General features: G+C 40.5%; 1 protein-coding gene across 1 annotated transcript; it reads right to left on the bottom strand.

The window, feature by feature from the left end:
- ALG14 (ALG14 UDP-N-acetylglucosaminyltransferase subunit) lies at positions 1-19058 on the bottom strand. Its single transcript, XM_041483468.1, has 4 exons — positions 18218-19058; positions 15812-15963; positions 13712-13834; positions 1-852 (listed from the first exon to the last, which is right to left on the bottom strand). Exons 1-4 carry the CDS (start codon positions 18345-18347, stop codon positions 622-624), a joined length of 636 nt encoding a protein of 211 aa, XP_041339402.1. The 5' UTR covers positions 18348-19058; the 3' UTR covers positions 1-621.
- Between the last annotated feature and the right edge of the window lie 5689 nt (positions 19059-24747).

The following is a 24747-nucleotide window of genomic DNA, read 5'->3' as shown; positions in this document are numbered from 1 at the left end:
TAGCATCACACTTGTCACCTTTTTATTCATCTTAAGAAGTGAGCAACAATTTTCAAAAGGTACACAAGATATTATAAGGACGGCTTTGACAAGACCAGAGGAAAAATGATACTGGTTTAATGCTCTGGGGGTTTTGGAAGACTGTGAAGTACAAACTGTCATGAAGCCAACTTAATATAACTGTTTTCTTTATACTCTAAGGATTCACAAGGGACTTCACCACTAGAATAAAGCAAATAAAATCTGTTGTGCTAGAAAAAGACTTTGTTGCTTACAATTTTAAAAATGACACAAAGTTTCCTTACAGGAAATGTTACATTCATACAAATTCCCATATTTATTTGTAGACAAAAATTACCATTCACATAGCAGAAAAACTAGATGAAAACAGAGACGGGATAGACTTAGAGCCACTGTGAGTTATTGGCAAACAGAACTACATGACAGCAATAAATACAAATACACACAAATTTTACTTAAATGTAGAGAAAACTTTTTTGTCTCATTTTAAAGTACCAGCCTAATTTTGTAACAGGAATTCTTGAAAACAAATTACTACAGGAATGCAAGTGAGGAGCTTGTAGAGTCTATTTCAGGTAAAGTTTAGCTTGTCTTCTGTTGTTACACTATTCGACCAAGATACACTGACTTGGGATATTTTTTCTTTAGATCAGGCCACTGAACAATGAAATAGTCTGAAAAGTAGTAAAGAATCTTTCCAGACAAGGATAAAGTTTCCACACGGCAGATGCTCTCTACATACACAATAACTGTTCTCTTTATTTGTAGAAGGCCAAGCAGAAAAGCAGATAAACAGACAGGAACACATGTTCCTGGTCCATTGCACAATATCTAAAAGAGATGAAACACAAAAGTAAGTACTGAGTTTTTTCATACAGTAAAGAATTAAGTGTACATGCATTTAACATGACATTTATACAAAAAATAAATTTCAAAAAATATTTTAAAAAACCCAGAAAAGGCAGGTGAATATGAAAAAATGGGAGGGGCAAACAAAACACATTATTTCAAAGTACCAAATAATACCATATTAAAAATACCATATTTCTTTACATGTTATGAAGGAGGAAAAGACTTCTGAGATGGCACAGTTATTTCTATGGAGGAAAAGTTTACAATTCCTTGACTCATGGGTATATAACCAAAACAACTTCCACTCTCAGTCACAGCTTTGTGTTGTATCATCCATTAAATCTGTGCACATAATAAAGCCAAAGAAATTTAATTAGTATTAGGATCCAGTTATAAACCTCTTGAACCTTGGCTTACGTCAGCAAAACACTTAAGAGTGCATCAAAAATGTGCTGATGAATTAGGACCTTCACAAGAATCTATTAGCTGATATGTGTGACTAGATTTGATTTTTTATTTTTAATAAACACTAGGAGACAGTTAAAAGCATACAGAAGGAAGCTGTTGTAGTAAAAACATGGCATGTCCTTTGAGAAGAGATCTCAAATTCACTTATAAATGTTAACAATAAAAGAAAGTACTCTTTTAATTTTAGACATTGTTCAACTGAAAAACAGATTGCTTAAAAGTAAAAGGTTTAAACCAGGGTATATTAGCCACTCTACTTGGTATCAAAATTGATTTCAAGCAAGAAATTTCTTACTAAACTTAAATACTACCATGTAATCAGCACTTTTCTGCACAGCTGGGGTTACATGGAAATAAAGAGTTCTTTTACAAAATCATGGCCCAGACCCCATAAACTCACTTTTTTTTTGTTCCAAGTTCACCAGCTTGTGAAAGATATTGTACTGGTGGGGGGAAAAATCTGAATTTCTGCTTCAGGGCTGGAACAATTAGTTTAGAACATTTCCTTTCCTGTTTCATGGCAAGATCCCACTGATAATCTGGTTAGAAGCACCTTGCCTCAGCTAAAAGCAGCAACAGATTTGGTGCTATGGAGTTCCAATTTCTCTCACATTCTCTGCCTTGACCATAGCCCCAGAAACCCAGCGTGGGGATGTGATGTTTGTAATGCTGTGTTCTCTGACCAGAATCAACAGACTGTTACACTGTTTCTAAAAATGTTCTGATTTTATTGTTCATCTTAATTGAACTATGTATTATTAATGCAAGACTTTGCTGATGTTTTCTCAGAGTCCCTTACAAGTAATGTGCTGTATGCAGTTTTAATATTGAAATTTTAGGGTATCAACATCCACAGCTACTGGAATTTGAAACTTGCAACGATGTACTTATTTTGTATTATTTTTATATCACATAGCTCAGAAGCTGAACACATCATCTTTACATCCTAGAATTTCGAAATTAGAGAAGAATACTCTGGTTTCAAACCTCCTGCTGAACCTCATTTCAAGCACATCCATGCTGGGGCCTTATACTCTACAATCTACTGAGAATGAAGATCTGTTTTTTGTACATTTGGCTTGGTGAGTAAGGACATAAACCAACCACACATGCTGCCTTTTTGCATTTCAAAGAAACTTTTCCATATCTGTAAACTAAATAATGCATTTTGCCATATTTCCTGGGAAGTTTGATTAATTTGCATGAATGTTGGCTGTGATGCTGGTACACGGCTACTGACATGTAACTTAAGGCATGTTTTGGTATCTCTATTTGTAACAACATTTGTTTCTGTAGTGTAAATGTAGGCATAGGAAACAATTTGTTCTCCTGTATCTGCAGGCAAAACCCACCAGCATCCCTGCAGAAGCTGGCCTGTTTCAGATAAGTGCATAAGAAGCACCTAAAGCCCCCAAAAATTATTTACTATTTATTATTTTTGTGAGTTGAATATACAGTCTAACTACTGATTTCCTATTCAAAATTCAGTTTTAAGGGAACAGACCAAAATGTGCACCACTGCTGAACAGAAACTCCACTTTCCCCTTCCTCAGTAGAGCTACCTGGAGTGCACATATTGTCTTACCTTCACTGCTCCCTGGCCCTTTCTCCATTCTATTGCCATCCTCTCCCCTGTCCTTTCCTCAGTGCCATCATTTTCCATCAATTTGTCTGTACTCTACCCAATCCTCTGAGATGTCTCCCACCCATCCTCTCTTTCCTAGTGTTTTTTGTGATCACTGGTGTTCATCTCTCTTTGCATCCCTGTTCTCAGGCACCCTTCCAGCTGTCTTCCTTTTTGAACGGCTCTGCACACTTTTAGCCTCTATCAACTATGAAAGCTCAAACATTGGTCCCTTACTTTCCACAGTCTCACACAAAATATACCAGTTGTGGATATGATTTAGGTCAGGTAGCCATCTTAACATTCTACTGAGCTCAGAAGTTGAGAACTGTAGAATGGATTTTAGAAAAAGCTGAATTTTTACAATCATTGTCTTTATAAAGCCATAGAATTCATCCTACTTCTCCCTCTTATTAAGCCTGGTCAGCAGCTCCAGTCCTTTTGGTATTTTGGTATTCTTGTGTCTAGATGCACATATAGAGGTAAATGCCACAATGAATTCCAAACTAACTGCACTCACAAAAGATCATGTAACAAAATAACACTAAATGGGTCTATTTATGAACCTCTCTGTAGCTCTGAAGGCAAGACTGAGCTCCTGTTATTACTTTGCTGAGGTACAAAACAGAAAGACAGCAATCAAAATTAAAATAATAATAATAAAATACCTCTCCTATATTCAGGTTTTGATATGATGCATTCAGTTCAAACTTTCAGTTTACACTTTCTGACTGTTTCTAATTTGTAAGCTGCCTCTCAGATGCCCTTTGATCCACGGAAAAGTACTTGCATGCAGGAAAAAGGATCACGAAAATGATTGACTTGGCATCTTTAAAAAAAACATGGTCTGATCATAACTCATGTCCTCTGCTCTTTCCCCTTCCACACATATGAGTTCAAACAGGATGAAGTAGATGTGACTCTGTAGGATTTCTGTATGCAAAATGCTCATATAATACTCTGGTTATAGATGGTCCTATCCCAAAATGCTTGGATTTAGGAACTGGCCATGAAAAAGACTGTTATAAACCTGCTGAAGCCCTGTCTGGTGGCTGTGATCTGTAAGTCAGAACTAAAAATTAACCTCCAGTTAACCTTCAGTACGTGTTTACAGGCATGTCCTGCTTAGAATCGGTGCAGTTGCAATTGCAGTGGCAATTCCTCTCCAAAAATCTGGTCTGACCAGTCCTATTTACTCTCTCTCTCACTACCAGCAGGAAGGGAGACCAGTGCTCCTTCTGCTTGGAGTCCAACATCATACACTCTTCAAGTGTCATCATACACTCTTCAAGTGTACGATGTACAGGGGAAACTTCTGAGAAAACAAATATGTACATTACAAAGATGAGGAACCATTGCAGAACGTGTAAGGTAGAAATGCTGCTGTTCAGCTCCTGCCTGTACATAAACTGGAAAGGATGATGGAAAGGAACTGAATCACCTACAGCCTTCCTCAAAGATGAGCAGTCCTACTAGTGAATTTCAAAGCACTATTCAAAAATAAATTTTGGAAAATGACTGATGTTTTACATCTTGAAAAGACCAAGGCTTTTGCTTTCCTCACCAGCAGAATACCAGTATCTCCCAGTGAAGCCCATGGCAACCACCAGTATGCTCTGGGGAAGAGGCAGGCATCTATTGGACAAGAAGGGACCAGGCCCTCTACAAAGTCAAGCAGATATTGAGGGTGTATCCCTCAAACTTCTATTTACAAACAGCATTTGTAAATGCTGTTTCCCTCAGAAACCCATTTCCCTTTATCTGTTTCTCTCAGAATCTATTTACTTTAGATACAAGGCTGCCTGCAGAATATTTGTGTTACATGAGATATGCTTCTGAAAATCTGTAAGTTCAGCCTTCCTTAATGAGGCAGCAGAAAGGGGGGAAAGGGGGCCAAAGGCAATTTTTGTGTCACTTTTGTGACCTCTTGAGCTGAAATTGTCCAAGAACTTTCCTGGTCACTGGTGGTTCCTACTTTGTTGCCAATAAGCTGTAAGGGATTGTTCCAGAAGCCAGTGCTACAGGTCTTTCTACACCATTCATATGCACCTCTAATGCAAGGAAATGTCCAGCTCAGCTCACTGTTAAATTGGCTCACTGGCTGCCTGGGCTCACAGCTAGGTCTATAAACTAAGTCCTACATACTAAAATTCTCTGCCAATTCAATGTAACCAAATTCTAAACAGTAAAATAAACAAATCAAGCTGTATATTAATGGAGGTTTAAAAGTAAAAGATCAGAATACAACATCTACCTTCAGCAACTCTATAAATCTAATTTCCTATCAACCACTTTTATATAAAAATGGAATAGCTATTGCCATTGTTTTTTAGATATTTTCCACAGCTGTTGAAAGAAAATAAGCTAAGCCAGCAGTCTGGGAACACTGGCACATGGCACCACTGCTGATAAAAGCTACTTTAGAGTTGGTGAATGCAGCACTGTAGCAGAGTGACCTTTACCAGGGAAAGCACTGAAAGCAGAGCTTGCTGCTTCACTAGGATTAAATGTCACTGGTCAAACAAAAATGAGTAAAGCAGTAAACTTGCAGTTTTTCTCATAAGTACATAAACATACAATTGCTGCATCTCTTTTAAAGAACAAGTGTGTAAGTACTGCTTATGTTCCCAAAGTACAACAATCAAAAGGAAGATGATGAGAGTCCCCCTCAATTTAGTAGAAAGTGGAAAACTAATTTGCAATTTGCTTTGCATAGGAAACTGGCAACACCTGCTGTTCTCCTTAATGACCGCTGCAGAGATTGGCCTTTTGTCACCTGGTCAAGAGCAGAAACACTGCCCTGCTTGCTGGGGAGGATGGTGGTGTGGGAATGCTGTTTGCTGCTGGGGGCTGTGCATGTGTGAGCTGAAGGTTGTGCTGCTTACCAGGTATGGAGTCACCTCCTGGAGTATCTGTAGGATACTGCCTGGGCCTCCTTTGTTCTGGTAATGCTCCCTACTCCACAGTGCTGAACACCTGGAGATCACACGAAGGGAATAGGAGGTGGTGGTGATAGACAACTAAAAGAGGCAAAGGCAAGTGGAGTGATACAAAATGGACCAAATCTGGGTTAACTGAATGATCCATATCTGTGCAAGTCCTACCTTTTAATTGCTATGCAATACCTACTTTTTAACAATGTAGGAAAAACATATTAGATATTCCTCTGTTATAGGAATAATGAATTATTTTGTTTGTGTAGTTTTTGTGTTGATGGGGGGAGGTGGTTGTTTCTGTGGCACAAGAAGAGAAAATCTGCAATGATTATGTAAATTACAGCATCTCATGAGCTCATCAGCCCTTGCTTGGTTTTAATATTATATTACTATTTCAAAAACTTCACACTCAAATACTTAAGCATGTTGAGAGGGAGTGGTCTTATGGAAGCTTTTGCTCTTTAGTATGTCTAAAAATTCAAGTTTTGAACATTGAGAAAAAGTAGCTTAGAATTGTTAATACTTTTTACAGTTTAAAAAAGGCAGGAATCTTTTTCAACAATTCCTTATTATTGTTATTGATGGGGAGAAAGAAGAATTTCAGGTTCTGTTTGCACAATAGAAAGGTCATTAAACTACCTACTGGTTTATTCTTTTTGAAGAGTGAAGATCTTATCCAGTTCACTTTCCTCCACCACCTGCATATAAAACCAGCTAAAACTTCACACCCTATTTTCTGTTTGAACTTACCGACAGAATGCAAGGCAGGACAAAAAAAAAGCCAAAACTAGCTGTGTAGTCTGATGTAAATCAGGTAATTAAGGTAGAACTGAATTATACCTGGGTACACTTTCATCTTCTGCTGTCTAAATCACTTGAATCATCAGGAGTGCAAGAAGGTGGTTATAGTGTCCTACAGGAACAGCCTATGTTTGGGCTGGTCAGCAACTGTAGGTTGTAGCACTGCCATGAAAACCTTCCTTGTTCCCCTCTGGATCTCACTGGTACAGTAGCTGTTGTTATTATCATACAATACAGCCAGTAAGTGAGGTGCTCTGCAAAACAAGTGGAGACATGTGTGGTCCTACAGGCAGATTACCTAACCAGGATAAATAAGATCAGTGAATGCCAGAGTGGGGAAGAGAGAAGTGGAAGAGCAAGGACTCTAAATTAGTATGCTACACAGCTGGGCTTCTACTTGTTTCTGAGTGTTACTTTCATCATAGAACAAAATAGTTTGGAAAGCATCACTTTTTATGCAGCTCTCACTTTCTAAAGGTGGGGGACAGAGAGAGAGAAAAAAAAATCCTACCTAGTGGATTTTTCTATGGGAGAAAATGAGAGCTTCTGCAAAACCACTAGGAACCGGATGTAAGGGTTTAATCGTAACAGCATCAGGCGTTATCACTTCTGCCTTCCAGGCCTCACCCAGAGTTACCAACCCACTGTCCTCAGGGGCAAGACCAGGGAAGAGGCCCAGCTGATGTGATTTGCATCAGCCTCTGAATACAAAGCAGTGAGGGAAGCTCCCAGTCCCTGGATTTCAGCAGAGTTTAGCTATGCATGTGGCTATCTGACACTGTAAAGACTTAAAACAGCTCAGGTCTGCTTGTGGGTATGCCCAAGGGCTTTACTGATGAAAAGAGAAGATATGACTGGGGTCATTAAGAGTGTCAGAAGTTAGGTAACAGCTTAGTGAGGAAGGTTCATTTGGATGCCTAAAGAAACATGCAGGCTTTAATTTTTAATAAGTAGTCTGACCTTAGGCACCATTCCTAACTGCCCCTGTATGCCAGGTGACAGGTCTATCATTGGGATTAAAAGGTCTTTGGAGTGGTAGTTTCCATCAGAATACTTCCCAGCCTGGTTGCCAAATGTTAAATGAGAAGCATAGAATGATCAATTAAAAACAATAATAAATGACAGCTGTGAGACTGGTACTAAGGCTCAAGTCTGAAAATGTTAGTGTTGGTTATTAAAACATGACATGGACACCCATGCTGTTAGTGGGACCAACAAAACAACCATTGAGTGTTTTGAGAAATTGTGGGAGATGGCTAGGTTGGTTAAAAAAGAACAAGATTACCAAAGCAGATACAGGGTGGAGAATAAACTAACTCCCTACCTACATTACTATGGAGTGGGTATGTGGTTTATTGCTGCTGACAAATTAGTAGGAAGTAGAGGAAATTTGACCTAGTGTAGAAGAAAAAGTTGGTCATAAAAGAATTCAGTAAAAAGCCTTTGCCAAGCAAATGAAATGGTAGTTACTAAACTACATCTCTTGCTACAACACTAGGTACTAGCTGGCTTTCAGCAATGTCACTTTGGCTGAATGTGAACCTGAACACAGTCTCTTGGTCACCATGAGAAATACCATCCAGCCTTTTAGAGCCTCTTTAAAAATAATTTTTATATCACTTCATATAAAAAGTACTGCTTATTCTGGTAGCCTGCTTCTACTTGAAAGGAGAAATCAAATCCAAGGACTTTCAAATATACTCATATATGTTACTACTAGTAGCCTAAATTGAGCCTTTAATTGTAAATCTCAAGTGTGTCTTTCATTAATCAGACATTTGTTTAACTTCAACGTGAAAGCAGTATTTTATGTTAACTAAACATGACATTTAAATATTCATAAAACATCTCTTGGGCTACTGCCTAATCACTGAAGTTTGTACAGCAAGAATGTGCATCAAATACCTGCCTGAAATATCTTCTCAGTGTAAAACCTAGAGGTGTTGGCACTCTGTCTCTGCATACCAGTGGTTAGGTTTAGCAAGACTGTTATGCTTTATAACATACATGGAAGTGTGACCAGGGTGTTCATTAGGTTCATAATGGTCCTGACAGCTGATGAGTTAAGACTCTTTTACGTCTAAAAATGCCTCCTTAAATCTAAGCTAAGATCTCAGTTCATATTTACTGCTACTCCTGTCCTCCCTCTGAAAAGCAGTGTCTATAGGCAAGTCTAATTAGCAGTCACAGAAAGGGCAGAGCTACAACAAAGCTTTGAACCAGCTGACTGGAATAGCTTCAGATGTTTATCTGTGCTCAGCACAGGGTAATTCTGCATTGGGGCTGCAGGGAAGCTGTACACAGTACACAAGGTAGGAGGGGTGGATAAGTCTCATTTTCATCAACACTGAGAAGTTAAACAAATTTTGATGCCTTCACTTTGTTTTCTTTTTGGAGAAAAAATTTGTATTGCTGAAGTTCTTAATCCAGTGTTCTTACTCTTGCTTATTTTGACTGTTTTGATCCTAGAAGAACATTAGTAGATCAGGCATACAATCTGGTCCAAAGAATTATAAACACTGTGGAAAGATGCAGTGCACAGAAGAATGCAGCAGATAGTCCTAATATTGCATTATACAAAGATCACTTGTTATAAAATGAATAAAGAAAAAAATGCCACCACCCAGATTTTGTAGCTTTCCACAAAGTTCCAATTAGAACCATGATATAAGAGACAATAACTTACTATTTGTCACAGTAATTTGTGAGAGTGTTATGAACTTCAGGCATTTTGGGCAGGGCACAAAGACTGGAAAATCTTAGCTAAATGAAATAATGATCTCCTTTCATTTAGCTTACTGTGCAAACACTTCTGTAATCAGAAGCTGCCTTAGTCAGTTTAACCAGTCAGGGGATCAGGCATGTGTGATGGGATGTGCAGTGATAAAAGAAGAGGTGATTGCTACAAGCATGATAAGCTGTGCAGGTTTCAGGCTTCTAGAAAGAAGTTTCATTCTCATTCTCTGACAGTAGAACACGTACTTGCTGTGCAAATGTAAACTTACTACAGACTTCCCACAGGAAGGAGGCCCTAATGTGGGAGGATCGCCTTCTTAGCGTGATTTAACCCAGGTTTTTCCAAATAGCAGTCATCTGAAAATATCTACTTATTTCAGGCTCTGTAGAGCCCTGAGGCATTGGGAACTGTTGAGAAGTGTCCCCAGAAAAGGAAAAAAGTCTGGTCCTAAGGGTCCAGGATGTGCAATCTGCTAATGAATGGAGCTTTATGCAGCACTTCTGCACAACTGTAGGTGAAATTTAATTATATTAAAGGATAGCAAATTGCTGACCCAATTACATAACCCGTCTATGGCTGAAAACAAGGACTGGATACAATATTTTGCAGCTTCTGCTGTGTGGTAGGTGCACATCCTTCATTTTCAGTTTGGATTTCAGGTATGCCAGAATGAGCAGGATAATCATGATCCAGACAAAAGGCTGGATCACCTGAAAACTTAGTTGCACGGTTGGCAAACTGGCCCAATGCAATGGTTATGTAAGCAGCAAGAGAACTGAAGACCAGTTTCCTTTGAACTTGTATCTACTGACTGACTTCAGGCATATTAAAGGAAAGATGTAACTTTAGTTTAGTCCTTCTTGTATATCAAATGATCTATGCAGGATGCAGTAATTTTCTTTATCTTTGGAAAAAATCTCTGTGCAGCTTGTGTAATTTTCTATAAATAAGAAGGATTTGCATCCTTTTCTAGATAATAGATCTTATAAGATCTTGTTCCAATTTTATGTTTCTTTTTAGCCTTTCTCTCAAAGAAGACAACAGAAGTCTCTCTTCTCTGACCAGCTGCCTGTTTTCATGGTAGGAATTTGCAATCTCTGAGACTGCATGCTAAATCTGGCTGCAGCTGATGAATGGTTTTAAAAGCTTTTCTGGGGGAAGGTGGGTGTAAGCAGTGTGTGCTGGCACAAGCCTTTACTTCCCTGGAATTTTAGGCCTCTGTATAGGAAGCCTATCTAAGGCAGATAGATGTTATAAAAACTGCTCACCATATATTCACCTGCAAAACACTCTGACACTCACATTTCTGTAATTCTTGGCTATAGAAACACAAGCCAATCATCACTTCTGACATCTTAATTGTTACTTAGCTTAATATCTCTTAAGGGACTTAACTTTGCAAACTGCAGATGTTCATAACTCAGAAATGGGCCTCCTGAAGATCATCTCAAGCTGAACAACTCAACTAACTTTTACATTTCTTAAACTCTCTGGAGGCCCGCTTCAAGCATGGATCAAGTCCTGCAAGACAGCAAAGATCTCCAGGAAGTTGTTCAGCTCTTTCTGAACTTACAGTCTTGAAGAAGGGTTAAATGGAACTGATTGCTCAGGAAAACTAATTCAAGGAGCTTTGCCAGATCAGTGTGAGATACAAAAGGGGCAGAGTCCTCATCAAGTAAAGCACATTATCAAGCGCTCATCAACCAACTCCAGTGCAACTGGGTTTGCTGTTTCCCTTTTGCAGCTATTTGCACTCCACAGACAGGCTTAGGTTGGCATAACTATCATATCTGTTCCAAATCTTGCCTTTGTGCACCTAATGGTATTGGGTTCCCTTTGCAGTACTCTTCTTGTCCTGCATTTCTTGACAACTGCAACACTTCTGTGTTTCTCTAGCTTTAGGCTGCCTACAGAAGACTTCAGTCATTCCTTCATACATACACATATTTCTGACAAGCCTGAAACCAAGTGTAAGAGTTTGAGGATCACTCATACATACAAATGATTTAGAAGCAAGGTTGTCTTTCCCTCCTGCAGTTAAAAAAAACAGTGTCTAGACTGAAAATGTACAGCACCCATAAGCTCTCATGTTTAAAAATATGAAGTTCTCAGCATGATGTAATACTGTGTTTGTTTCTAAACTTGGTTGTTGATTTCCATGCCAAAAGTTATAGATGAGCCCTGTGAGTGCCAGCATTTGTCCCAGCCTAGTTCTAGTTCTTTACATTACTAAGCATTACTTTTTGCCAAGAGTAGAGTGAATTTCAATCCACTGCAAACATTTTTGTGGAAAGGCAATTAAATATTACCAGTTGCTTCACATACCATACAGTCTTTTCACTGGCAATGTGAGGTATTTTAATCCCTGAACCAGTCTGCCTGGATAAGTGTTTTAAAATCTTTGCAGCTCTCAGAGTTATTATATTTTACAGAATTTTTGAACTAAGATATACATTCAAGTAGTACTATGTAAGCAGCTTCCAAGTGGTACATGATTTGCCAGGGATGTTTCTGCCAGCTGCTATTTTGGTTGATAATGGCACCTGAGAAAAAGTAATTGGGGTTGCTTTCCCCTCCAGCTCTTTAACCATGGATAAAGACTCTTTGAATCTCATTTTGAGGCAGGGGTTACTTTAAACACTGCAAAGGGCTTAAAGGCCTTGCTAAAACATATCCTTAATTTTACAAGCACAAGTGTTTTTCAGAACGTTAGTCTTCTGACAGTTTATCACTGTTTATCAGCTCCAACACCATTTCTAATAACTCTATGTGTAAATCTCTCTGTCACTTTAAATTCCTTTGGTAAACAGAAAACATGGAATTAGATTAGTAACTTCCTGCTTCCTTTATTAAGCTACGCAGTGAGATTTTTCTAGTCAATTTCTTTTGCAATAAGTAAAAAAATACACTAACCTAACACAGTGGTGTAGCAAAGTATTACTAAATAGTTACTCAAATTTTTCTGTCTGTTCATGTAAACAAACTTGACTATTACCACTGTCCCAATCCAAACCACTGTAGAAAGAATAGCATGCCATCTTCTCTCCCAGTTTTATCTCCAGTTTTCAGAATAGGTTTGAAAAACAGCAACTGCAAAAAAACCTACTTCTGTTGTCTTGCACACTAAACTGAAAAGTCCAGCAAGAGAGTAGCTTTTATCTGACAGGAACTGACCAGTACTATTGAAGCAAATGAGATTACATTACTCACAGCAGTCTCTCTAAACATTCAAAATACCACAAACATTAAAAAGCCTCTTTAGAATTAGCCATACAGTTCACAGAGGGATTTAAAAATAGTGTCCTTACAAATATCCTTACAAATAGGTGCTACTACTAAATTGCTACTACTAAATAATGAAAAATACCTTGTAACTGCACTCATTTTTACATGTTTTATGTAAGCATTTTAAACCTCATAAAGTATTAATTTGAAGTTCTGCAAAACGAATACTTTTTACAAAACCCTCAAGTTTAGATTACTAACTCCTTAAGTTGACAAAATTTTTTCTTACAAAATGGTAAGACTTAAAGCTAGGAGACCAGTGCACTACCTTTTGTGTTAACACAAAACTTTCTTGATTGACTTTCTCCATTGTAGTTCTACCATCTGACAACCCTGAATGCTTCTCACTTGTTTTAAGTGTGTGGAATATTTTAAAATAAATGTAATTAGCATGAGAGTGCAGTTTTCGGAACAGCTTGAAAAAGCTACTGAAGTGCTGAGGAGTTGCTACTTCAGCAGTGATGCTTTTTGTCATTAGATGAGATAATTAATGTCAGTCAGCCAAAGACTAAATAAATACGCATTGTAGCTCAGAAGTCTGTGTAAGCACAAGAACTGAATCTGTATATATTTGTGCTGGTCTGAACCTGTCTGTGCCAGACTGGTCATACCATTTTAGAAGCAAGTCCAGCCAACAGGATAACCAGGCTTTCAGGCATAGTTTGTGCTGCTGCAATCCTGAAGAGATACTATCAGGAAGCAGCAATCTTGTTTTTGCTAGCTCTTCCAGCATAACAAGGGAGTGACTCTCTGAAGGTACTTGCAAACTTTGCGAGGGAAAACTGGTATTTGCTATTCTAATTTACCAGCAGTGCAACCTGTTCTCTCTTTCTTGATGTATTGCTGCTATATTTAATTTAAAATTAAAAATAGTTTTCCTGTGAATTGTAAACCTAAGCATACATATGAGATGCGGTCTGCATATGCTAAGTGCTTTTATAATGAGGATTAGCAAGTTCTCAATAAATTAAAATTTTCTCTACCTACCAAATCTGGTTTCCGTTTGTAGGTCAGAGGAAGGGAGTAAAGTATGGAGTATAGTGTTGTTAGCACAGAGGAGATCCAGGACTGTCTAACCTCCCGGCTTCTGGGAATGCGATCCAGGCTGAACTGGAAAAGAGCACGAGGAGCGGAGCTGTTACTTTTCTGACAACGTTGTAGCTTCTTCTTATTACATCCGTCCGTGCCAGCCTCTTTTGCCTTTTCTTAGTCTAGTTTGGGAACGTTTGTGTATAAAAAGCAAACAGTAAAGTACAAAGCACAGAGAAACACCAGCGCTCGGTAGCTATTGCTCGGTGCCGCCCCGGGCTCCCTCCAACCCCTCGCCAGCCGCGGCAGCAGCGCCGGTAGCGCCGGGCGAGGGCGGCACCTCGTGGGCACCGGCGGCGCTCGGACCCGCTCCGCCGCCCCCGGCCTCCCGCAGACCCCGGGCATTTACACTGCAAGATGCTCATCCTGGCTTTCTGTCCTTCTCCCTGAATAGCTGCTAGAACAGAGATAGACCACAGATCAAAAAAAAATTATTTGGAGGGGTGGGGAGGTGTGTGTGTTTAATTTTCTCTTACATCACTGGTTTTCTGTTACATCATTATTGTAATTTGTCTTCCATCTGGTCCCTAGTTCTGGAAAAATCTACTTCCTTAACAGGATGAGGAAGGCAATGACCATGTGTTGAAGCATTCAGACTTCTCTCTTTCACTTAGGCAAAGCTTCAAGTCACTAAGACATAATTTTTAAATGTTTGATGATCTCCAGTGCCCCCATAACAAAACACATAGTGTGTGTGTGAAAGCACACTGAAATATAGCAAATGTATGTTACAGGTATGTGATATTTACTTTCCAAAATTTATCTTTCGTTTTCACTCCAAATAATTTTGCTCAGTAGAAAGAGAATGGTCAAAGGAAAATGAGCATCTGTTATCCAGACATCAAACTCACATGCAGCCAAAAATGCTCGTCTGGCTTTCAGTGTTGAGGGAAAATATAACTACAGGATCTGTTAGTAGTTGGTGAGGTTATAAAAGAGAAGCTGCTTAGCAAAAATAAGTGAGCTATGAAAACCACATAACCTTTTAATACTGAAAATAGCTATCTTTAAGAAATCTAATAATTTAGGATTGGACATTCTTCAGGTAAGTGAATATGACTGTGTGAATGGCTATTTATCCAATGAGATGTCTCTGAACAGGAAACACCTCTGGTCACTTTACTAAACATTCATCCCTCGTGCACAATGAGACATGAAAGTTGCAGTTAACCACCTTAAAAATGTCATTCCTTAGTGAGCCTTAGCAGCAGTTGCCTAACATTAAAAGGGTTTATTCTGAAAATCAATGGTACTGAGTCCTACAGTATTTTGTCCTAACAGCGCTGCTGAAAACAGTGGAAGCGCACCACATGAAATCAACACCATGCAAATAAATAATTTACTGTGTGTTGTACTATTTGGTCAAAAAGACCTAAATTTTTTGCAGTCAAAACATTCATTTCCATTGTACTTATTCCACTAAAACTTTCTACTAATTTCACTGGATGTCAGATCACACTTTATGTCAGCAGTTATGCTGCTGTCTGTTAATCATACAGCAAATGAGCTGAAAGCAAGCAAACATCTGAGAAAAAAAATAAACAAGATATTTTAATGACTTTTTCATGAGTTTTAGGAGTTCAGCATTTGCTCAGGTCATCAGCCAGAAAACTGACATTCAGAGGCCTTGCATCCCTTTCAAACAAACATTTTTACTTTATTTTTAAAATACAGCCAAGACACAGTGTAGAAACAAACAAAGCCAATACAAATTGGCTTATTATTATTAAATTATTATTATTATTAAATTAAGGTTTTCTTAGATAAAATAATTTTCTATATAATTTATTTCAAAAAAATATTATGTTTCACTGAGGGGAAATGCCAAACTAAAAAAAAAAAATCCCCTCTGCAATATTTTTGCCCCAATATTCTTACAGCTACAAGTAACACTTCAGTGGCTAGCTGGTATAAATGTCCTTTAAAAGAATAATTTCCAAATTGCCTTGAATTAGAATGTCAAGATCATTTTTCTTACATGAGTATTTAACAAGTTACCTGGGACTTGGAGAATGTTTCAGCCCTTTTTTGTTCAAAAGAATGTATTTTAGCTTCACTCATCTTATCTGAGTCTGCCAAAACATAATGTCTAGGAGAGTACGACTCTGACAAACAGCTAAGTAACCTCAGGATTTCTGTTGTGTGCCCACCTGTAAAACAAAGCAAACTGCAATTAGTATGTGAAAAATTTTGTAACTTTCCATTTCTTCAGCTGAATCAGTCACTTTTCATTTTGAAGCATATGAGTGTTACTACTACCAGGGAGAAAGTATCTTCTGAGAGTAAAGGATTCAATTAGAGACTGCTTAAACAACATGGAGGGAGCTCAGCTCCCAGGGAAGCGATATTGATGGACGTTTTCCAGTGAAACGGGATTGAATCAGGGTGACACAGGAGTCTGATGTTTGTGTTTAATGTCCTGTACACGGCGCAGAACAACCAGGCACAGAGTGACACTGTGCTCTGCACTCAAAGGCCACCCCGTGGGGCAATGGCCAAAATGCAGCTGGACAGGATCTGCCTCAGAGCTGCACCCTGGAAGCAGAACTGCCACTGACCCTGTCCTGTGCCAGTGCTGTGACCTGCCAGAGCAGGGCTGTGCTAGCCCAGCTCATCTCACCGAAACCAGCCAGGCAGCAGTGTCCCCCTGCAGCCACAGGAGTGACAGCCACAGCAGTGACAGCCACAGCAGTGTCCCCCTGCAGCCACAGCAGGGACCGCCACAGCAGTGTCCCCCTGCAGCCACAGCAGGGACCGCCACAGCAGTGTCCCCCTGCAGCCACAGCAGTGTAGTGCTGGGTGCTGACAGAACAAACAGTCCTGCTTCAGGCACTGCTCTGAGCACTGCCCTTGAAAGGGCCTTCACAACCTTCTAACTGCAGGGTCACTCTGTCCCAGAGCTACACTGGCACTACACCAGACAGGGTCACTCTGTCCCAGAGCTACACTGGCACTACACCAGACAGAAGGCGAGGGTGTACATACTGGGCTTTTTGGCAGCTGGGTTAATTTTTGGTTTTTTTGTCATTTGAGTTTCCTGAAAAGCAGTTAGAGGGATATTGTCAGAATGGAAGAGGGGGAGAAGGAAGACTGTGTGTGTAGGTGAAGTGGAGCAATCTCACCTTTTGTCTATTGGACTGCATCAGACCAACATGAAACCAGGCCCATAAATACATCATGTGTTTACTGGATGTGTTGCTTTTTACTCTGCTGGAAGTTGCAGACCAAAACCAGTAAACCAAAAGTATTCCTGCTACCTCCTGCTGTTCAGTGTCACTAGGCTCCCAAGAGACCTCTGCTGCACAGGTTAAACACTCGTAGCTGGTGAACAACTGACAACAAGGAGAGCTATGCTGCAGCATTGCACTACTTTGCCACCTTTCTGTACAAATTCATGTGCTATTTTTCAGTTATGTTTGGAGATATTTTCTACTGAGTGGTGTTTGTTAAGGTTTCACTAATATTAATGCAATCAGCTGAGCACTGACAGAAGAGCAGGAGATTCCTACTTAAAAGCCTCAAAGAATAGGCTTGAACGTTATGTGAATCTTAACTCACATGAATTATTTCACCTGGTAAGATTATGTACAGTGGAAGTATTCTTTTAATACAGACTAACTAGATTCCAAAGGACTCAAGGAAAATACACACATTTCCAGCCCTAGTGGATGTAAAGATGACTTTAAGAATTATAAACCTGCCAAACTCAGATGCAGAAAGATCTCAGGATTATTACTCAATCAGTTGGTGTGCAAAAACCAAAGGGATACTGAGGTGCTGAAATCACAGCTGGCCTGTATCTGTCAACTGCAAATTTTCAAATAAATTTTTTGGAGGTAAATTAATTGCCCTTCAACTCCGATAACAAGGTAACAGGGAGTGGCAGATGTGTACACCCTTTAGCGAGGGGTGACATTCTTGTCTCTGACGGATCCACGCGTGACTCTTGTAAGTAAATCACAGCAGCGTGGGTTGGGTAGATTGCAAAATGCCACATATGTGAGGGGCGTGCCAGTCCTTGGAACGCCGTGCCCTGCTTCGCCATCAGCAATCTCCGGCCAGGCCGAGCAGCTGCACAGCTCAGTCCTGCACCAGTGCTTTCACCGTGACTTCGGTTAAATGCGTAACAATGACTCAAATCGAGAGCCAAAACACCCAAGGGCAGGCGGCGGCCCCGAGGACGCCCAGCCCGGCCCGGGGCACCACAGGAGCTGCCGCGGCGGGGCCCCGGCGCCGGCTCCTGACACACGCAACCGCGACTACAACTCCCGGCATGCACCAGGGTATAGGGGCAGCGTTGCTCTCTCTGCTTGTCGCGCTGCATGCCGGGACCCGTAGTTCCACGAATCTGGAGCTGCAGCTCTACGGCGCCACCCGCTCCCGCCGGCGGCAACCGCCACTCACCAGAGCCGGCCACCACCAGGAGACTGAACGGAGGTGTTCGCCGGCCGCGGCGCCTCCTATCCAAGAGCACCAGCGGGACAAGCAGTAAGGAGAGGAGGAGGAACAGGAGCACGACGACGGGCACCTCCATGCGCGTCGGAGGCCACCTCTCGCGGAAGCGGCAGTGGCACCTCCCGCATACGGCGGCCGGCGCGGTTCAAACCTCCGCGCGCTCTGAGCGCGGTGGTGGCTCCGGCGGTGGCAGGGGCCGCGGACGGGCGGGACTCGGCGGGCCCGGGGCGCGGTGATGCGGCGTGAGGGGATCCCCGTGTGCCCGCCTGGTGCGCCCCGCGCCTCCGAGCTCCCGCTGGCACTCCCTGCCCCCCAGTCGGCGTCCCGGAGCTGCGAAATACCGCAGTAAGCACGGGGGGAATGAGGGCCGGCGCTCTCAGGGCCCGCAGGCCGAGCCTGCCCGCTGTGCACGGGCTGCGGGAGCCGGGAGAGGCTTGCCGGCTTTAGCACGGGCTGCGGGAGCCGGGAACGGCCTGCCGGCTTTAGCGCGGGCTGCTGGAGCCGAGAGGGGCCTGCCGGCTTTAGCACGGGCTGCGGGAGCCGGGAGAGGCCTGCCGGCTTTAGCACGGGCTGCGGGAGCCGAGAGGGGCCTGCCGGCTTTAGCACGGGCTGCTGAAGGCGAGAGGGGCCTGCCGGCTTTAGCACGGGCTGCAGCGGGAGCCGGGGGCTCCGTGACGGATGGATTCCTGCGGGAACATGATTAATGTATGCACTGATACTGATCCAGGTATGTCTGCTTACATGCAGCTGTAATGTTACACAGCCTACAGTATTGCGTAAAATAAAGACTGTTAACGTTTCACTGCCTGTCGTGGTTCTAATTTTCATTCATGGTAATACTTAAGCCTTTTATTTCAGTAAGAAGCACGGAGAAGCAGATCAGCACTCTTTCTGCCTCCATCAGCATCCAGCCTTTGTTAGGAGAAAGCGATGATTCAGCCACGGGGCTAATCTCAGATGCGACGTGTGTTTGCTAGAAAGAGTAATATACTGCGTTTTATGATTAGGAAAGAGTTCGTTCATCATTGTCCTTAAATTATGTGCCAGGGAGCAAGGCCCTTCTCTTGGCCAGTGAATCAGGAGCAGTGAACTCTGGAGCTTTATGGAGAGGTTTGATGCTACTGCTTTATGGGGTGAGTTGTCAAACACATGAAACGTGACAGCTGTGCTCTTGTACCTCAAGTGTACAACCACAATAGATCAAACACATTGCAATTCTGCATCTGCCTGCCATGGTTTCTCTGGCTGTTTTTTTTCCCTCTTACACCTCCTGAATGAATTGGACTTTTTGTGTCCCTAACAGCCTTGGAAGCTTAATGCTTTTTTTTAATTTTTAACACAGATGTGCCAGTTGTGGATTCCAATGGTTTTTGTATGCCTTACAAGATACAAGCTCCACCAATCCTTTGCCATCTTAGGATCTGAAGTGAGTCCTTGTGATTCATGCTTCATGGCTCTACAGATTGTTTTTTTCTTTAGGTCACTGTAACATATAATTTTGCAGTTGCTTTAAGCAGAGAGTGTTAAAAACAGTATTACCATGGTAAGCTTGTCTTCCACCCAAATGAGTAACCTCACAAAAAGTATTTCACTGCCTAGTCATTATTGACATTTGGAAGCAACAAGGTTTTAATTAAAAGTTCTGTTGATGATGCATAAATTTCCAAAATTCATTTTGATTTTCACTTAATTAGCTACATAAAACTAATAAGTAGGGACAATAGAGGTGCAAGTCAATGACAGAAGAAAGTACACAATACCTTTTCAGGACATGAACTACTAGTTTAATACAAGACAGTAAGTTCTATAGACAATTCAAATACTGATTTTGTCTAGGGTCATCTTTTCCCCACTTGTAGTTTCTTCAATGAAAATAAATGTCATTGATGTAGAATTTATCCTGATTGCCACAGCAGGTGTAGCTAGCAATTGTTTTATTTAAGATGGGTTTTTTCCAAGACTTCTCAAGATCTTTGCTCTTATTTTTTCCTACCATAAATGTTAAAGAACTGCTTTTTATTAGGCATTTGATTCCAAGAAACAGTCCTGGAAACTCAGCACTAAAGATTGATATAAAAAGCTTCAACTTCTTTCCTCCTTTTCGTGGTATTTATTCTGTATGTACACACTTCCCTTTCTAATACAGAATCCTTCTGTAAATGTATTTGGTGAAATTAAAGAGAAACTGACCTAAAACTAGGGAAGCTGGAAGGCATTTAAAAATAAGAGGAAAAAATTAGAGTGATGCAGACCTGTTCTTTGGAGTAGACAGTTTCTTGGATGCAAAGCAAAGGTTTTGACTTTCAAGGAGTCTAAAAATCTAAGCAGTGTGTTTGCCTCATGAACTCCTACAACTAGTGCTTGAAGTCTGCTAACTCATTGTTAAATTTGCAAGAGTAAGTAATACAGTTTTCAAGTAGTATCCACAGCAGACTGCAAGGCTTGAGGGAGGATTCAGAATTTGGAAAGATTAGTTAAAATAACTAAAGACTGAGGCAACAGTCTGATACCTAGTTGCAATAAAGTTTTTGGAGCTCATGAAAATCCCTCTTGCAGTGTAACACTGCTAATCCTGCCTTTCCTCAGTAGGCCTTAGATTTATTTGTGGTTTTTCATCATGGCAACTCCCTGCTCCCTTGATAGCATGTTCTGGACCTGGGAGACTTCAGTGCAACAGCTGTTAGCAGTCCTGAAGAAGGCAGGTTGCTGTCTACTCCAGGTGTGTGCTGAATGCTTGGCCATGATTCCAGTCTGGGAAGTGCCTTGAGAAATCTTCATCTCAGCATCACAAATGCACAGCTAATATGAAAGTTAATATGAAATGCAAAGTTTAGCACAGCATGGCCGTGTTAGCCAAGTAATGTGAAGCAGGTGAAGTACAGGGTTCCATGAGGAAGGCAGTGATTAGTGCTGGGTACTGCTCTCCAGTCTGCAAAATCACTGATGCTGCGAGTGAGTGAGTGACCTGTGTGTCTGGGAGCAAGTGGTGCACTTGGTCTGGAAAGGCGTTTGACAGAAAGTGATGCAGGTGCAGAGGCTGCCTCTGACACCTCTGCTACTGACGCGGGAAGTTAGACTGGAACTTTTCTGAAGGAGAAATGAACCACACTTGTTCTAAATAATTGGTCACTGTTGTCCAACTTTGTAACTCTTGAACAGGAAAAAATAGGTACAGTATTTTTTCCATGTACCACTTGTGAGACAATGTTCCAAAGAAAGATGTGCTGCTCTCCTTTTAAATGTGAATGTTCTCTGTGGAAGCCTCCTGGTACCTGGGGTGCATGTCTCCTTTGAAAGTAACACTGCTGGGTACTAAAGGAAACTGAGCAAAGCTCGCCCTTTGTGTTTCAGGTTCTTTTGTCTCCAACAGGAAAGGCTGTAATTGAAGTATAAATAAAACCATTTTTTCCCCTGAAATGAAATGTAGACAGCTTTGGCTATCTGGCAGTAATTCCCTTTCTGAGTTTCCACCTGTAAGTGATCTGACTCTTAACTGTTAAACAATCTTTCCATTCAACTGAAATACACCTTATATTCATGTTTTCTTAACTGGCACTTTGGATACTTGTGATGTTTGGGGTTTTTTTTCCTTCTAATTACAGGGTCTAAAATTACACCTATGAAAAACAGTGAGTGTACTGTTGTTTTCTAAAATTAGGTCATTTTTTCTTGTTTTGGTTTAGAGTGCAGCTCCACAAACAGTTGTATCAGCACTACTGATGAGTAAAGTAGCAAAATGGTAGAAATAATTGGGTGAGAAAAAGGACAGGAATCACTTGGGCTTTGCTACTGGAAAAAATTGTAATGTGGAACCATTTATCATGTTAAACCTCAGTAATTTATTTAAATTTATCTAAATATTGTTCTTTGTGCATGATATTATAATAAAAGTGATTTGTAAGAATGGATATGTTACTTAAGTAAATTTGATTTTTTTTTTTTTTTTTTTTTTTTTTTTTTTTTTTTTTTTTGCCAGAAGCAATTTTTTTTGTGTGTGTGTGCTTATGGTGTTTTTAGAAGCATTGTGAGAAGCAGTATGCTTTTCGATAAGACAAAATCTGAAGACTTCTAACTGGGTTCTTCTTTACTATTAGAAATGCAAACTGCATCTGGAAGACTCTAGCAGAGCAGTAACATCCTAAATGTTGTAACAAGTTCTGTGGTTGGGAAAGAGGTATTTTTAAATTAATCAGTGGAGTAGCCCATTTGGGATCAACTGGAGACAGTTTGATCTCACTTGAAGGAAGATTTAGGATGTTATCAGAGCCAATCTGTGGCAATATTTGTCCCTTTAGACAGCTGCTACTTTCAATTGCTTTGGGCCAAGTGCAGTTACACTTTCTTATGAGTCATTATAATTAAAGGAATGTAATCTTAGAAGTCCTGATATGTATTTGCAATCAATAGCAGCTGTAATATTTACGTTAACATTACAGTTAATGCTGTGCTTCCTGGTGTAAGGGCACTTCTCATATATATTTCAGTCTCTTTTGTTTAGATATGAAAACTCAGCATTTGCAAACACTTAAACACTGCTTGTGCTAAATACCAAAAAAGTGGAACCAAAATTCCCCAAATAATAGGACTTATTCCATACTAAAAACTTGAAAATTTTTGGTTTTATCCCATTCACATTTGCTTTTCTTTACACTTTAATTTTCAGTGACAGACAGCAAAGAGATTGTGAGTTTACAACAGCCCAGTAAATAAGGTATCCTTCACTCCTACATTTCCCTCTTGTTGGCAATGTCAAGTTTTCTGAAAATAGTCTTTGGAACTGGGAGAGGAGGTTGTTTTTAGAAGTTTGTTTGGGTCTAAATACCATGTACAAATTTAGAATCAAAGCAGCAATTTGTAAGGAGAATGTTTGTCTCTGACAGGCATGAGCCACAGTGCCAGCCAATGTTTCTTTAACCTGCTGCATCTGAGAGTGTGTCTGGAGGGCTGCTACGTGTGCCTTTGATGACACACGCCATTGTAACCATTGGGGTGCATTCTCAGTGTGCTTTTATGAAGCAGAAACGTTTGTAGTAGACAGCACTGAAATTAAATAATGCAACTTGTAATTACTGGGTAGTGTGTTCAGGAGCAGTCCCTGTAATGCAATGTAAAGTAATGCTCTTCTATCTGTTCAAAAGGCCAGGAGAAAGAGACTGCTGTTTCACTCCTTAACAGTACTGAGTGGCCTGGAGGTCACTTGGGTGCCTCAGGCCACTTGGCCTGTAAAAATAAGGTCTTTTTTAAAAACACGCCTAAAAATAGATTTGAAGTCTATTTTTATTCTCTTGGAAATCTATTTTCTGATCTGTAATGTTAAATGAAACTTGCAGGATACTTGGGGGCTAGGATGTAGTATTCTCTGCCTATTCATGGCTGCTTTTTGACTGGGGTTTGCCTGAGCTTTCCATGTAAGCATCTGTAAGGAGGATGAAAACAAATGCACATTGCTTTAGCCGTTCCTGCTGTCAGAAAACTTGACCGCTGCTTGTGCAGGGAGATAGATGAGACCACGCTATCAGCTTGTTTTGGGTGCTTTTCCTCTCTCAGACTGAAACCCAGGCAGCTGTGGGGCTGCTGCTGCTGTCAGAGCTCTGGGTTTGAGTGCCCAGCCCTCAGCATTCTTAGGCTTGAGGAAAGGGCATCTCATCCTTGTGTGCTCTTTCCCTCTTCTCCTTATGAGCATTCAAAATGCAGCAGAGCTGACACCCTCCTCTGTAAGGAAATGCTAATCAGTGGAAAGGGAGGACAGTTTTCTGAGCTGTTTAGGTTTCTAAAGGTCTAGCATTGAATTAATGCCATGCTGGACTGGAAATAACTGGACTATTAAAAGAGAAGGGAAGATGTCTTCTCGTTTTGCTCTATGCTTTCATGTTCTTTTCCTCCCATTTTTCTTCAATCTTTTATTCATGCAGTTGTGTTTAAAAATATATAATTTGTTGACTATTGTTTGGGGATCTTGCCAGGTATGGCTGTGGATTTAGGGATTTGATCAAGTACTACTTAAGTCAATTGAATGTAATGACTCCACTAGCTCTCAATGGAGATAAATGGAATTCCTTGCAGAGTTTGCAAGGGCTGCCAAAGGTATCCCAGTGTTTTAATTTCTGTATGTTTGTGTATAATACTTGCGAGACAAAATATTACAATTTCAAAATACGAGATTCTTTTTTTTCTTATCTGTTTAGTTAAAATATATATCAACCATAGCAAACCCTGTTAGCTGACACAGTCTAAAGTCCAGCTATTGCCAATAAAATTTGCCCTCTGCACTGTACTTTAACAGTCTTTAATTATGTGATAAGATTTAAAAACAGATACACCTCACATTTTTTTTCATCAAGCACAGGTGATGTGTAATACTGTTCTCTCTCTACAGTACAAGAAAAGAATGTCCTTGCCTTTATTACAGTTTTAATGAATGTTAGGAAATTATAAACCATTTGCATTAGTTATTGGGAATTTAATGCGTCGTTAAGGTG

The sequence above is a fragment of the Pyrgilauda ruficollis genome, unplaced genomic scaffold, assembly GCF_017590135.1.
Source record: "Pyrgilauda ruficollis isolate IOZ18807 unplaced genomic scaffold, ASM1759013v1 scaffold6, whole genome shotgun sequence".
NCBI lineage: Eukaryota > Metazoa > Chordata > Aves > Passeriformes > Passeridae > Pyrgilauda > Pyrgilauda ruficollis.
The sequence above is the reverse complement of the archived record's forward strand: the minus strand, read 5'-3'. Positions and strand labels throughout refer to the sequence as shown.